General features: G+C 48.2%; 2 protein-coding genes across 7 annotated transcripts in view; one reads left to right on the top strand and one right to left on the bottom strand.

Annotated features, from left to right (window-relative positions):
* Positions 1-7,928, top strand: part of IGF1R (insulin like growth factor 1 receptor) — a 314,674-nt gene extending 306,746 nt beyond the window's left edge. For 2 of the 6 annotated variants that reach the window (XM_016927493.4, XM_054667168.2), the window contains exons 21-22: positions 531-937; positions 1,422-2,261. In XM_016927493.4, coding sequence (XP_016782982.1) covers positions 531-903 — 373 coding nt within the window. In that variant the 3' untranslated portion in view covers positions 904-937; positions 1,422-2,261. Of the gene's footprint in view, positions 1-530 lie in introns of all 6 variants that reach the window. The other 4 variants (XM_016927494.4, XM_054667169.2, XM_016927492.3 and 1 more) reach the window with 2 other exon arrangements.
* Positions 7,929-11,739: 3,811 nt separating this feature from the next.
* On the bottom strand, positions 11,740-14,501 carry PGPEP1L (pyroglutamyl-peptidase I like). Its single transcript, XM_054667190.2, is given in 4 exon segments — positions 11,740-11,951; positions 11,954-12,072; positions 12,810-13,036; positions 14,406-14,501. Coding segments are annotated over 3 exon segments (447 nt in total). The 5' UTR covers positions 13,019-13,036; positions 14,406-14,501; the 3' UTR covers positions 11,740-11,832.
* Positions 14,502-15,566: the final 1,065 nt, after the last annotated feature.

The raw sequence follows: 15,566 nt of genomic DNA on the forward strand, positions 1-15,566 counted from the left end.
GGTTGTCTGCCAGGGGTAGCCCTGCACCAGGAGGAAGCTTAGAAATAGCACAGGTGGGAACCGGAGAGAGAGCACTGTTGGGGAAGCTGCGGTCACTCATCAGCCTTCCTGGTGAGAAACCAGGGGTTTCCTGCTAATTCTGGAAAGGATGTTTCAGCAGTGCCTGCATGAGATGCCTCAGATAGAAAACTGGTTATTTTTGTTTCTTAGCACTGACACCATAGATAACAGCTGTCATGATGATGGACAGTGTGGACCTGGATTAGTCCTTCTTGGGAAAGGAGAGTTTGGGTTTTGTACCGTGGTGGTTCTGGGGGAAGAGAATGGAACCGTACGAGGTAAAACAGGAGACTCTGAAGGCCACTTGGCCATCCAGGCAGAAAGCCAGGGACGGAGAGGGGCAGCAGGGCTGTGTTCAGTGCTCCCGCCGTACGCTCGTATGCGGGAAACCACTGCAGGTGGCCCATGAAGCCTCCTGGCCACGTGCGCCCTCCCAGTTTGGACCCCCCTCCCGTGTGTCTTGGCTGCAGGTTTGAACTGATGCGCATGTGCTGGCAGTATAACCCCAAGATGAGGCCTTCCTTCCTGGAGATCATCAGCAGCATCAAAGAGGAGATGGAGCCTGGCTTCCGGGAGGTCTCCTTCTACTACAGCGAGGAGAACAAGCTGCCCGAGCCGGAGGAGCTGGACCTGGAGCCAGAGAACATGGAGAGCGTCCCCCTGGACCCCTCGGCCTCCCTGCCACTGCCCGACAGACACTCAGGACACAAGGCCGAGAACGGCCCCGGCCCTGGGGTGCTGGTCCTCCGCGCCAGCTTCGACGAGAGACAGCCGTACGCACACATGAACGGGGGCCGCAAGAACGAGCGGGCCTTGCCGCTGCCCCAGTCTTCGACCTGCTGATCCCTGGATCCTGAATCTGTGCAAACAGTAACGTGTGCGCACGCGCAGCGGGGTGGGGGGGGAGAGAGTTTTAACAATCTATTCACGAGCCTCCTGTACCTCAGTGGATCTTCAGAACTGCCCTTGCTGCCCGCGGGAGACAGCTTCTCTGCAGTAAAACACATTTGGGATGTTCCTTTTTTCAATATGCAAGCAGCTTTTTATTCCCTGCCCAAACCCTTAACTGGCATGGGCCTTTAAGAACCTTAATGACAACACTTAATAGCAACAGAGCACTTGAGAACCAGTCTCCTCACTCTGTCCCTGTCCTTCCCTGTTCTCTCTCCCTTTCTTCTCTCTGCTTCATAATGGAAAAATAATTGCCACAAGTCCAGCTGGGAAGCCCTTTTTATCAGTTTGAGGAAGTGGCTGTCCCTGTGGCCCCATCCAACCACTGTACACACCCGCCTGACACCGTAGGTCATTACAAAAAAACACGTGGAGATGGAAATTTTTACCTTTATCTTTCACCTTTCTAGGGACATGAAATTTACAAAGGGCCATCGTTCATCCAAGGCTGTTACCATTTTAACGCTGCCTAATTTTGCCAAAATCCTGAACTTTCTCCCTCATCGGCCCGGCGCTGATTCCTCGTGTCCGGAGGCATGGGTGAGCTTGTCTGGTTGCTCCATTTGAGAGACACGCTGGCGACACACTCCGTCCGTCCGTCCGACTGCCCCTGCTGTGCTGCTCAAGGCCACAGGTCTCAGTGCTTCTGACTAGGTTATTATTTGGGGGAACTGGACACAATAGGACTTTCTCAGTGAAGGTGGGGAGAAGCTGAACCGGCTTCCCTGCCTCCCCACCCCCTGCCCAACCCCCAAGCATCTGGTGGCCATGGGCCCCGAAGCAGCCTGGCCGACAGGCTTTGAGTCAAGGGGGCCCCATGCCTGCTTCTCTCCCAGCCCCAGCTCCCCCGCCCACCCCCAAGGACACAGATGGGAAGGGGTTTCCAGGGACTCAGCCCCACTGTTGATGCAGGTTTGCAAGGAAAGAAATTCAAACACCACAACAGCAGTAAGAAGAAAAGCAGTCAATGGATTCAAGCATTCTAAGCTTTGTTGACATTTTCTCTGTTCCTAGGACTTCTTCATGGGTCTTACAGTTCTATGTTAGACCATGAAACATTTGCATACACATCGTCTTTAATGTCACTTTTATAACTTTTTTACGGTTCAGATATTCATCTATACGTCTGTACAGAAAAAAAAAAGCTGCTATTTTTTTTGTTCTTGATCTTTGTGGATTTAATCTATGAAAACCTTCAGGTCCACCCTCTCCCCTTTCTGCTCACTCCAAGAAACTTCCTATGCTTTGTACTAGAGTGCGTGACTTTCTTCCTCTTTTCCCGGTAATGGATACTTCAATCACATAATTTGCCATGAACTGTTGGATGCCTTTTTATAAATACATCCCCCATCCCTGCTCCCACCTGCCCCTTTAGTTGTTTTCTAACCCGTAGGCTCTGTGGGCACGAGGCAGAAAGGCGGCCGGGCACCCATCCTGAGAGGGCCGCGCTCCTCTCCCCAGCCTGCCCTCACAGCATTGGAGCCTGTTACAGTGCAAGACATGATACAAACTCAGGTCAGAAAAACAAAGGTTAAATATTTCACACGTCTTTGTTCAGTGTTTCCACTTACCGTGGTTGAGAAGCCTCACCCTCTCTTTCCCTTGCCTTTGCTTAGGTTGTGACACACATATATATATTTTTTTAATTCTTGGGTACAACAGCAGTGTTAACCGCAGACACTAGGCATTTGGATTACTATTTTTCTTAATGGCTATTTAATCCTTCCATCCCACGAAAAACAGCTGCTGAGTCCAAGGGAGCAGCAGAGCGTGGTCCGGCAGGGCCTGCTGTGGCCCTCGCCACCACCCTCACTGGACCGACTGACCTGTCTTTGGAACCAGAACATCCCAAGGGAACTCCTTCGCACTGGCGTTGAGTGGGACCCCAGGATCCAGGCTGGCCCAGGGCGGCACCCTCAGGGCTGTGCCGGCTGGAGTGCTAGGTGGAGGCAGCACAGACGCCACGGTGGCCCAAGAGCCCCTTTGCTTCTTGCTGGGGGACCAGGGCTGTGGTGCTGGCCCACTTTCCCTCGGCCAGGAATCCAGGTCCTTGGGGCCCAGGGGTCTTGTTTTGTTTCATTTTTAGCACTTCTCACCAGAGAGATGACAGCACAAGAATTGCTTCTGGGATAGAAATGTTTAGGAGTAAGAACAAAGCTGGGATACGGTGATTGCTCGTTGTGACTGAAGATTCAACACAGAAAAGAAAGTTTATACGGCTTTTTTGCCGGTCAGCAGTTTGTCCCACTGCTTTCTCTAGTCTCTATCCCATAGCGTGTTCCCTTTAAAAAAAAAAAAAAAAAGTATATGTAGGAGTTTTCTTTTAATTTATTTTGTGATAAATTACCAGTTTCAATCACTGTAGAAAAGCCCCATTATGAATTTAAATTTCAAGGAAAGGGTGTGTGTGTGTATGTGTGGGGGGTGTGTGTGTGAGAGTGATGGGACAGTTCTTGATTTTTTGGGTTTTTTTCCCCCCAAACATTTATCTACCTCACTCTTATTTTTTATATGTGTATATAGACAAAAGAATACATCTCACCTTTCTCAGCACCTGACAATAGGCCGTTGATACCGGTAACCTCATCCACGCCACAGGCGCCACACCCAGGCGATGCAGGGGGAAGCCAGGCTGGATTCCGGGGTCAAAGCAACACTAACTCACCTCTCTGCTCATTTCAGACAGCTTGCCTTTTTCTGAGATGTCCTGTTTTGTGTTGCTTTTTTTGTTTCGTTTTCTATCTTGGTTTCCACCAAGGTGTTAGATTTCTCCTCCTCCTAGCCAGGTGGCCCTGTGAGGCCAACGAGGGCACCAGAGCACACCTGGGGCAGCCACCAGGCTGTCCCTGGCTGGTTGTCTTTGGAACAAACTGCTTCTCTGCAGATGGAATGACCAGCACATTTCGTCCTTAAGAGAGCAGTGGTTCCTCAGGTTCTGAGGAGAGGAAGGTGTCCAGGCAGCACCATCTCTGTGCGAATCCCCTGGGTAAAGGCGTGGGGCATTGGGGTTGCTCCCCTTGCTGCTGCTCCATCCCTGCAGGAGGCTTGCGCTGAGGCAGGACCGTGCGGCCATGGTTGCTGCATTCATTGAGCACAAAGGTGCAGGTGCAGCAGCAGCTGGAGAGCAAGATTCACCCAGCCTGTGCGCCAGAATGCAGAGGCTCCTGACCTCACAGCCAGTCCCTGATAGAACACACGCGGGAGCAGAGTCCCCTCTCCCTCCAGGCTGCCCTCTCAACTTCTCCCTCACCTCCTCCCCTAGGGGTAGACAGAGATGTACCAAACCTTCAGGCTGGAAAGCCCAGTGGTCGGCGCCAAGCCTCGTGGCGTCACCCCTCCCCCGCCAGGGCTGTACCTCCATCTCCCTGGTCCTGCTGCTCACAGGACAGACGGCTCGCTCCCCTCTTCCAGCAGCTGCTCTTACAGGCACTGATGATGTCGCTGGGAAGCGTGGCGGGCAGCTTTGCCTAAGCGTGGATGGCTCCTCGGCAATTCCAGCACTAAGTGAAGGCGCTCAGGAGCCTCCTGCCGGAACGCGACCCATCTCTCCCAAGACCCCGGGGATCTTAAGGTCATTGAGAAATACTGTTTGATCAGGGTTTTCTTCCACACTGTAGGTGACCCCTTGGAATAATGGCCTCTCCTCTCATGCACATACCTACCGGTTTCCACAACTGGATTTCTACAGATCATTCAGCTGGTTATAAGGGTTTTGTTTAAACTGTCTGAGTTACTGATGTCATTTTTGTTTTATGTAGGTAGCTTTTAAGTAGAAAACACTAACAGTGTAGTGCCCATCATAGCAAATGCTTCAGAAACACCTCAATAAAAGAGAAAACTTGGCTTGTGTGATGGTGCAGTCATTTTACTGGACCAACCCACCCACCTTGACTATACCAAGGCATCATCTATCCACAGTTCTAGCCTAACTTCATGCTGATTTCTCTGCCTCTTGATTTTTCTCTGTGTGTTCCAAATAATCTTAAGCTGAGTTGTGGCATTTTCCATGCAACCTCCTCCTGCCAGCAGCTCACACTGCTTGAAGTCATATGAACCACTGAGGCACATCATGGAATTGATGTGAGCATTAAGACATTCTCCCACACAGCCCTTCCCTGAGGCAGCAGGAGCTGGTGTGTACTGGAGACACTGTTGAACTTGAGACCCAGGTCTCCTTCGTGGGATGTCATGACGTTTGACATACCTTTGGAACGAGCCTCCTCCTCGGAAGATGGAAGACCGTGTTCGTGGCCGACCTGGCCTCTCCTGGCCTGTTTCTGAAGATGCGGAGTCACGCTTCAATGGTAGGAAAAGTGGCTTCGTAAAATAGAGCGGTCACCGTGGAACTACCAAATGGCAAGATGCTCGGTGCACACTGGGGTGCTTTGGAATAAAAGATTTATGAGCCAACTATTCTCTGGCACCAGATTCTAGGCCAGCTTGTTCCACCAAAGCTTTTCCCACAGCAGTGCACCTCTGCAGGCTGGCGGCCGAATGGCTTGCAAGTGGCTCTGTGGCAAGATCACACTGAGATCAGATGGGTGAGAAGGCTAGGATGCTTGTCCAGCGTCCTTAGCTGTCACGTTGGGTCCTCCCAGGGTGGCCAGTGTTGGCCACTCCCTTCTAAAACACAGGCGCCCTCCTGGTGACAGTGACCCGCCGTGGTATGCCTTGGCCCATTCCAGCAGTCCCAGTTATGCATTTCAAGTCTGGGGTTTGTTCTTTTCATTAATGTTCCTCTGTGTTGTCAGCTGTCTTCATTTCCTGGGCTAAGCAGCATTGGGAGATGTGGACCAGAGATCCACTCCTTAAGAACCAGTGATGAAAGACACTTTCTTTCTTCACTCTGAAGTAGCTGGTGGTACAAATGAGAACTTCAAGAGAGGATGTTATTTAGACTGAACCTCTGTTGCCAGAGATGCTGAAGATACAGACCTTGGACAGGTCAGAGGGTTTCATTTTTGGCCTTCATCTTAGATGACTGGTTGCGTCATTTGGAGAAGTGAGCGCTCCTTGATGGTGGAATGACCGGGTGGTGGGTACGGAACCATTGTCACAGGGATCCTGGCACAGAGAAGAGTTACGAGCAGCAGGGTGCAGGGCTTGGAAGGAATGTGGGCAAGGTTTTGAACTTAATTGTTTTTGAAGCTATCAGACCACATCGAGGCTCAGCAGTCATCCGTGGGCATTTGGTTTCAACAAAGAAACCTAACATCCTACTCTGGAAACTGATTTCGGAGTTAAGGCGAATTGTTCAAGAACACAAACTACATCGCACTCGTCAGTTGTCAGTTCTGGGGCATGACTTTAGGGTTTTGTTTCTGCGAGAACATAACGATCACTCATTTTTATGTCCCACGTGTGTGTGTCCACATCTTTCTGGTCAACATTGTTTTAACTAGTCACTCATTAGCGTTTTCAATAGGGCTCTTAAGTCCAGTAGATTACGGGTAGTCAGTTGACGAAGATCTGGTTTACAAGAACTAATTAAATGTTTCATTGCATTTTTGTAAGAACAGAATAATTTTATAAAATGTTTGTAGTTTATAATTGCCGAAAATAATTTAAAGACACTTTTTTTCTCTGTGTGTGCAAATGTGTGTTTGTGATCCATTTTTTTCTTTTTTTAGGACACCTGTTTACTAGCTAGCTTTACAGTATGCCAAAAAAGGATTTTTCCCTGACCCCAGCCGTGGTTCACCCTCTTTTCCCCCCATGCTTTTTGCCCTAGTTTATAACAAAGGAATGATGATGATTTAAAAAGTAGTTCTGTATCTTCAGTATCTTGGTCTTCCAGAACCCTCTGGTTGGGAAGGGGATCATTTTTTACTGGTCATTTCCCTTTGGAGTGTACCTACTTTAACAGATGGAAAGAACCTCATTGGCCATGGAAACAGCCGAGGTGTTGGAGCCCAGCAGTGCATGGCACTGTTCAGCATCTGGCTTGATTGGTCTGGCTGCCGTCATTGTCAGCACAGTGCCATGGACATGGGAAGACTTGACTGCACAGCCAATGGTTTTCATGATGATTACAGCATACACAGTGATCACATAAACGATGACAGCTATGGGGCACACAGGCCATTTGCTTACATGCCTCGTATCATGATTGATTACTGCTTTGTTAGAACACAGAAGAGACCCTATTTAAGGCAGAACCCCGAAGATACGTATTTCCAATACAGAAAAGAATTTTTAATAAAAACTATAACATACACAAAAATTAGTTTTAAAGTTGACTCCACTTCCTCTAACTCCAGTGGATTGTTGGCCATGTCTCCCCAACTCCACAATATCTCTATCGTGGGAAACACCTGGGGTTTTTGCGCTACAAAGGAGAAAGATCTGGAAATTATTTGGGTTTTGTTTTCAACTTTTCATTTGGATGTTTGGCGTTGCACACACACCCACCGGTGGAAGAGATGCCCGGTGAAAACACCTGTCTGCTTTCTAAGCCAGTGAGGTTGAGGTGAGAGGTTTGCCAGAGTTTGTCTACCTCTGGGTATCCCTTTGTCTGGGATAAAAAAAATCAAACCAGAAGGCGGGATGGAATGGATGCACCGCAAATAATGCATTTTCTGAGTTTTCTTGTTAAAAAAAATTTTTTTTAAGTAAAAAAAAAGGTAATAACATGGCCAATTTGTTACATAAAATGACTTTCTGTGTATAAATTATTCCTAAAAAATCCTGTTTATATAAAAAATCAGTAGATGAAAAAAATTTCAAAATGTTTTTGTATATTCTGTTGTAAGAATTTATTCCTGTTATTGCGATATACTCTGGATTCTTTACATAATGGAAAAAAGAAACTGTCTATTTTGAATGGCTGAAGCTAAGGCAACGTTAGTTTCTCTTACTCTGCTTTTTTCTAGTAAAGTACTACATGGTTTAAGTTAAATAAAATAATTCTGTATGCATTTCTGTCTCTGGTTTGGTTTTGTCCCTCCTGGAAGCATCACTACACTTTGGCGGCAGGGAAGCTGAGCTATGTGGGGCACGTGTGTTCACGCATGTTGCCTGGAAGCGTTCTCCAGAAAAGCACTGCTTCTTCTCTGACAGCTGAGCTTTCTCAGCATGCAGATTGCCAGTGAAGACGACAGGGAAGCTATCTGTTTCTCCCTCCATTAAATCATCGGAAAGAAATTTGAAAACATAAATTACGGAACTCTGTACTGCAGTTCCGACTGATTTGTAGACTTTTTTTCCTATACCTTCCACTAACAACAGTCAGGCCAAGGCAAGTCTGATCTGCATGACCCCAAGGCAGAGGACTGCAGTTCTTCACACATTTCCCATGTGCTTTTTGGTCTTTCACAGCTGACATGCCCACCTCGGGGGGTGCTGGTGAGAACCCAGTGGGCCTCACGCAGAATGTGGGTCACTGGAGGAGCTCCAAAGTCTTAGTTACTTTCTAGCTGCTGCTCAGTGATCTCTGTCTGCCCCTAGGGACCCTACAATGTAAACATTATTTTTGTCAGGGGAAATGGCATGTATGGCAAGGTGTGTTCTAGAATCAGACTAAGGATTCATAGACACATCAGGCAGAGAAGCTGGTCATTTCCTTCAACTTTATCATGGGAAATTATGCTCCAATAGCAAAATCGGGCCAGTAGAAGAAGAGCTGTCCAGCAATGTATAGGTAGGAGAAGTAAACCGAAGATCATGGTTACTTCAGACCTGTTGAGCCTCAGAAGTGTTTGCACCTAAAAGCAAAGGCCTTCCTGAAAGGGGACTCTCAGCTGGGGTGCGGTGGCTCACGCATGTAATCCCAGCACTTTGGGAGGCTGAGGTGGGTGGATCACATGAGGTCAGGAGTTCAAGACCAGCCTGGCTAACATGGTAAAACCCCATCTCTACTAAAAATACAAAAAATTAGTGGGACATGGTGGCGGGTGCCTGTAATCCCAGCTACTTGGGAGAGTGAGGCAGGAGAATCGCTTGAACTCAGGAGGCGGAAGCTGCAGTGAGCCAAGATTGTGCCACTGTACTGCAGCCTGGGTGACAGAGTAGGACTCTGTCTCAAAAAAAGAGGGTACTCAAGCTTGGCATTGCTTCAGAGTTACTGCTCAGTGTTGTCACCGAGTGCCTGGCACTCAGGGGATCTTCATTAGGTGACTGATGATGAGGTCTCAATTCTGAGGCTGGAAAGCCCAACAGGGCCGCCTCCTTTCCTGGTCAGGTAGATGCTGCCCTTCCAGGTTGCCACAGTGCAGTCTGCACTTGGCCTGCCCAGCCAGAAGGAGCAGCAATATCTAAGGATGAAGGTGCTGGGTCTTTAGAAGCATTAGAACCTTTCCCCTCCATGCCATTTCTTAAGACTGCAAGCCCTCAAGAGCTATTTCTGCATTTAACCCCCAAGTCCAGGTATGAGTCCATACTCACTCAGATGTGTGATTTTTGTAGTGTTCTAATGTTACTAAAAGACCTTCACATCCATTCTCTCACCAGATGTTCACAATCACCCTGCAAAGGAAGGATTTTAGTTACTCTTACAGATGAGCAAACATACAGGCATGCTCAAGACCCCCCCCCCCCCCACGCCCCGCCAAACCTCCCCGCCAGCTACCAACTCAGGACTCAGCCTTTTCTGCTGTGGTTCTCAATCTGGCTTCAGCACTGCCAGAACTAAGCAGGCTCTGTGCATACTGACAAGGGATGCTGGGTGAAGTACACAGCCCAGGTGTGAATGAGACCTCTGGGGTTCTCCCTGGAGAACTTCAGAGGCCACAGTGGGGGGAAATGATGGGGAAGTTCTTGAAGAGGGAGCTCTGGGCCTCCCAACTGGATAATATCTAAAAATTTTAAAAATGTTATGGCATGCTGCCAGGCAGTCTGAAATATAACACTGGAGCCCAGTCCTGGGGGCCCCTTGCTTGCCAGTGCCCTGGGACAGAATTGCGCATAGCACAGGCAGATCTCCACATTAGCAACCACACAGCCAGACCTCTGCACACCGCCCTGCACCACCTCCCCCCATCCCCCAATATGTGGGCTTTGATCTGTTTTCTAGCAAATGATCCAGGTGTACTTGCAAAGGGAGTCCCCTAAAGGCTACTCCAAATGCAAAAAGCGTGCTGGCGGCCTTGACTGCTTCCTTTGGTTTTTTTTGTGGGTTTTTGTTTTGTTTGTTTTTTTTTTGAGACACAGTTTTGCTCTTATTGACCAGGCTGGAGTGCAATAATGCAATCTCGGCTCACTGCAACCTCCGCCTCCTGGGTTCAAGCGATTCCCCTGCCTCGGCCTCCCAAGTAGCTGGGATTATAGGCACCCACCACCACACCCGGCTCATGTTTTTGTAATTGTAGTAGAGACTGGGTTTCACATGTTGGTCAGGCTGGTCCTGAACTCCTGGCCTCAAGTGATCCGCCCACCTCAGCCTCCCAAAGTGCTGGGATTATAGGTGTGAGCCACTGCGCCTGGCCTGGTTCCTTTGTTAGGAAGCTGCAAATGCTTTTCTTAATAGTGAATGAATCCAAACACTAACTGATGAATTTTTTAAATGTAGTCAAGTGAAAAATGGTAGTCGTAAGCACACCAACGTAACGAAATTTCCCAGAGCTTACCTACCTTCACTCACTCCCTCCAAAAAAAAAAGCGATGTTACCGATGGGACTCCCACAGGAAATCTGCCCCTTGAAAACACTGAACAGGTAGAATCTTGCTGGGAGAAGCTTGGCACCAGACCCGGTGCTGTGTCATAAAAGCAAAACAAACATGAAACAGAAGGAGATTCTGCTTTCAAAAAGGGAAGACACCATGGCGAATTAACCTGCGCCTTCAAACCAAACACTACCAGTGTGACTGTAAAATGATGCAGCCCCTGTGCAAAACAAAATGGCAGTTCCTAAAAAATTAAACACAGAATTAGCATTGAATCCAGGAATTCACCTCTGGATATTGACCTGAAAGCAAGGACTGGGATACATGTTTGCACGCCAGTGTTTGTAGCAGCATGATTTGCAAGAACCAAAAGGAGCAAGTAACCTAAGTGTTCATCTACAGGTGAATGGATGAAATGTGGTCCATACATACACTGGAACATTATTCAGCCTTCAACAGAATGAAATCCTGTCCCATGCTACAACGTGGATGAACCTGGAGGACATGAGGCTGAAATAATAAGCCAGATGTAAAAGGACCAGTGCCGCATGACTCCCTCATATGAGCTACCTACAGTCAGATTCATAGGGATGGAGGGTGGAGTGGTGGGCACCAAGGGCTGGGAGGAAGGAGGAATAGGGAGTTAATAGGTACAGAGTTTCAGTTTGGGATGAGGAGAAAGTTCTGGAGATGGATGGTGGTGATGGTTGTACAACAAGGAAATGTACTGTATACTACTGAACTGTATGCTCGAAAATTATTAAAATGAGTAAGTAGTAAAAGGGGCAAACACAGAGACAGAGAAATCATACAGTAGAGCCTCGGTGGCTTCGAGGCTACCCAGGACCTGGACACACAAGCTCAAAGGCCAGGAATGGGGCCCCTGGAGCAGCGGCTGTCTCTGTGCTTCTGTAAGCATCTCCAAAACAGGTCTGTGGTCCCCACAGTCTGGGCAGGATCACACAGACCCACTGTGTAGATTTTTGGAAGAAAACATGACTCAGATTTCATTTTATTGTCATGAAAACCATAACTGAAGCTAGTTCATCCCCTGTGAAATGTCCACCTTTCAGTGTTTTCTCCTGACAATGAAATAACGCTTTGTGATTTTGTTGGGCTAATTCAGAGTTTTCCACCCTCTTTATCTTACAAGCAATTTTTGAAAAAGTTTCTCAATGCACAGATGAGTGCTACATACAGGATTGAAACATTTAATTTTCTCTAAAGGAGCAATCCCCCGGTCAGTTCCCTTTGGCTGGAAGGACCATGGTTGAGTTTTCTTTGAACTGGGCTTTGTGCTTGGGCTTTCCCACCTCTTCCAGCATTTCCTGGATGATGACTCTCAAGGCTCTTCCCAGCAGGCTGGCCGGGAGCCCGCGTGATAGTGGAGGGACATGGATGAGTGCCGCACAGCCCTTTCCATGATGCAGAGACAGGTAATAGGTATAATCACAGACGTATCTGCAACCACAGGAAATGCCACATTAATTCTCGGACCAGCCTCTAACCTCAGTGAAACATACGCAGAAGTGGCAATGCAACACCCACAAAGCCTGAGGAGGGAGCACTGCCACCCAAGGGAGACTTGTGTTGTTTCACCTCAGAAAGAACATGGTGCCGGGATGAGCTGGGGAGAGCTGGCTCTTGGCCTCATGGCCTCATCACCGGCAAGTGGCCAAGGCAGAAAGGGGTCAGATATTCCACAAACCAGTCCACAGCACCTGCATCCCAGTGAATCCCTCTCATTCATGTCTTCGTTGAGTCACTTACTCATTCATTCCTTGGGGAAAGGGGAAACCACCTACTGGGGATCGGAGTTTGGAGAAACAAAGGTAAATCAATCTTTATCTGGGGCTACATCAACACAGTTAACTCACAACTTCGGTCACCCCAAAAATCAAAATCAGAAAACATTCACGAAATGTTAGTGGCTCTTGAAGTCTGCCTTCCCATCTATTTTCCTAGATCAACACACCAAAGACCGTGTTTCCACAGGGAGGTCTCACAAACGAGACCTCAGGCAAGGTGTGAGCAACTGTGCTGGCCTGCACACAGCAAAGAGGGGCAATCTGGGGGCGGCACCGCATGGCCAACTGGCCAGCTGGACGATACAGGATGGCTTCTTGGAGGTCGGGGGGACGCTGACGGCCATTGCTTCTCTCCTACCTGCTCAGAGTCCTGACACCCACAGAGCATACCTGCCTGCATCTCGGGAAAAGATCACGTCGACACCCTCCACAGCTACGCGCTTGCAGACTGCCTTCATGCAGACCCCTGACTCCAGCACGTCTGGGCTGCCAGGTAGGCACACGCCGCCCTCGGGCCAGAAGCCGCGGATGTCGGCGTCCCGGTAGCCTTGGTTCTTGCCAGACTGTTCCAGAATGATCGCCTTGGCGGCGGTGTCCATGCCCACATGCACGACGAGCTGTGTGAACAGATAACAGCAGAGAGAACCCAGGAAAACGAGGCCCACCCTGCTCACCAAATGTGCAGAAGGGCCACTCCTTTTGAGAGCCCGGCTCCATGCAAAACATCTCAAACCCCAAATCCACTGGGAAACCCCAGGATCCCCCACCAGTGTCTCCTAATTAATATGGCTGGAAAGAAAAACAGCTGGATTCTTTTAGCTGGATAAAAACTCATGCTGCATTTACATTTAAATACTTTTTACTTCAAATTATTCTTACAGGGTAATGTATTCTCTTTTTGTAGGGGGAGGGTTGGAGGGAGGAGAGGCAAGCTGGTAAGTGGTGAGGCTACCACAGCAGAGGCTTCGTGTTTTGGTGGAATCCTGAATCTTTTTTATATTTTATTTATGTATTTATTTATTTTTATGAGACAGAGTCTGGCTGTATCACCCAGGCTGGAGTGCAATGGCACCATCTCAGCTCACTGCAACCTCTGCCTCCTGGGTTCAAGTGATTATCCTGCCTCAGCCTCCCGAGTAGCGGGGACTCCAGGTGCACCACGCCCAGCTAATTTATGTATTTGTAGTAGAGACAGGATTTCACCATGTTGGCCAGGCTGGTCTCAAACTCCTGACCTTAAGTGATCCGCCTGCCTCAGCCTCCCAAAGTGCTGGGATTACCGGTGGGAGCCACCGTGCCCGCCTCCTGCATCTTTTTTTAAATGAAACTTTAATAAAGGAAGTTAGTGGCCATCCAGTGAAATCTTCTTAGAATTTATTCAAGCTGATTATTTTTCCTTTTTGAAAAATAGCTGCCCAAGTATGTTATCAAAACATCTGGGGCATTGTCTGAATGGCTTGATAGTGTATGTTTTTTTAACCTCATCATCTGGTCCTTGTTTGGGGTTTTTTGGGGGGGGGGGTTGTATCTGTTTTTTATACAGTAATTATGTCCAGATAAAATGGGCTCGTGCTATGAAGATGGGCCTCCCCTAGGCTGGCCACCCTCCCAATCGCTCCCTGGGCACAGAGGTCCTTGCCTCACGTCCACCTTCAAACCTACCTGCCCCTCATGGGTATGGGTGGGGCCCAACCCAAGGGCCTCTCCCTTAGGTGGAAACTATTTTTGAGTCCTGGCTGGGAATGATACTTCCTTTTCCTCCTCCTTTCTCTCCAGATTTTCTATTAAGATCTAATCCATATTTTGGCTTAAACTTTTACAAACACACCCAGAACTTTACACAATCAGCTGGGACCTTGCATGACTGGTGGGGCCTGGGGACGGGGTGCCCCTCAACCATCAACCCTAGAACCAGGACCCGGGGGTTCACAGGCTCCAGCTCCACATCGCCAGTCCCATGCCCCACTGCCTCTGGCCATCACTTACTTGCGGCTGATGATCTTCCCAGATTCCAGTGACCCTCCGCTTAGCCTCCCTGTAATCTACAGGCAGCTCCAGAGTCCGCAGCTGCACCACTGTTTCATTCCCCAGGCCCAGCTTGGAGAGCTCCTGCGGAAAGCGGCAGGTGGACTTGCCTCAGTTGATTGGGGGGGGTGGGGAGGGCACCAAGAGTCCCTGAAAACCCAGTCCTTGGGGTCTACTTCCAGGGGTCTTCCGTGGCCTGGACTTTGCCCTCAAGGAGCTCACAAAGTGGCAAGGGGCCAAAGAAGAGAGCCACAGTTCCTACCGGAGAGGCAAATGCACACAGCAGCACCTGTCTGTAATCCCAGCTACTTGGGAGGCTGAGGCAGGAGAATCACTTGAACCTGGGAGGTGGAGGTTGCAGTGAGCCCAAATAGTACCACTGTGCTCCAGCCTGGGTGGCAGAGCTAGACTCTGTTTCAAAAAAAAGAAAAGAAAAGAAAAATCCAAAGTGTGAAGAAAAAAAAACCCACCAACAACAATACTGTACCCAGCAAAGCTATCCTTCAAACATGAAGAAGAAATAAAGACTTTCCCAGACAAAAGCTGAGGAAATCAATGCCAGACCTGTCTTACAAATCTAAAGAGTTCAACTTGAAAGAAACAGATACTAACATGTAACAAGAAAACTTCTGAAGGTATTAAACTCACTGGCACAAGTAAGAAAACACATTCAGAATACTCTAATACGGTAATGGTGTTAAGTGAATCATGTACGTCTTAAGTGTGAGACTAAAAGACAAAACTATAAAAAATCATTACTACAGTTGGTTGAGAGATAGGCAACATAAAAAGATAAAAGTGAAACACTAAAAAGTCAAAAATGAGGGTGAAGGTTGGTGTTAAATTGTAGAGTTTTTGATACTTTTCTTTGCAATCCATGTTCAGTTGTTATCATTTAAAAATAAATTATAACTATCAAATTTTTTATAAGCCTCATGGTAATCACAAAAGAAAAACCTATTAGAGATACACTAAAAATAAATAGCATGGGCCAGGCATGGTGGTTCACACCTGTAATCCCAGCACTTTGGGAGGCCGAGGTGAGTGGATCACTTGAGGTCAGGAGTTCGACACCAGCATGACTAACATGGCAAAACCCCATCTCTACTAAAAATACAAAAA

Source organism: Pan troglodytes, chromosome 16, assembly GCF_028858775.2.
Source record: "Pan troglodytes isolate AG18354 chromosome 16, NHGRI_mPanTro3-v2.0_pri, whole genome shotgun sequence".
NCBI lineage: Eukaryota > Metazoa > Chordata > Mammalia > Primates > Hominidae > Pan > Pan troglodytes.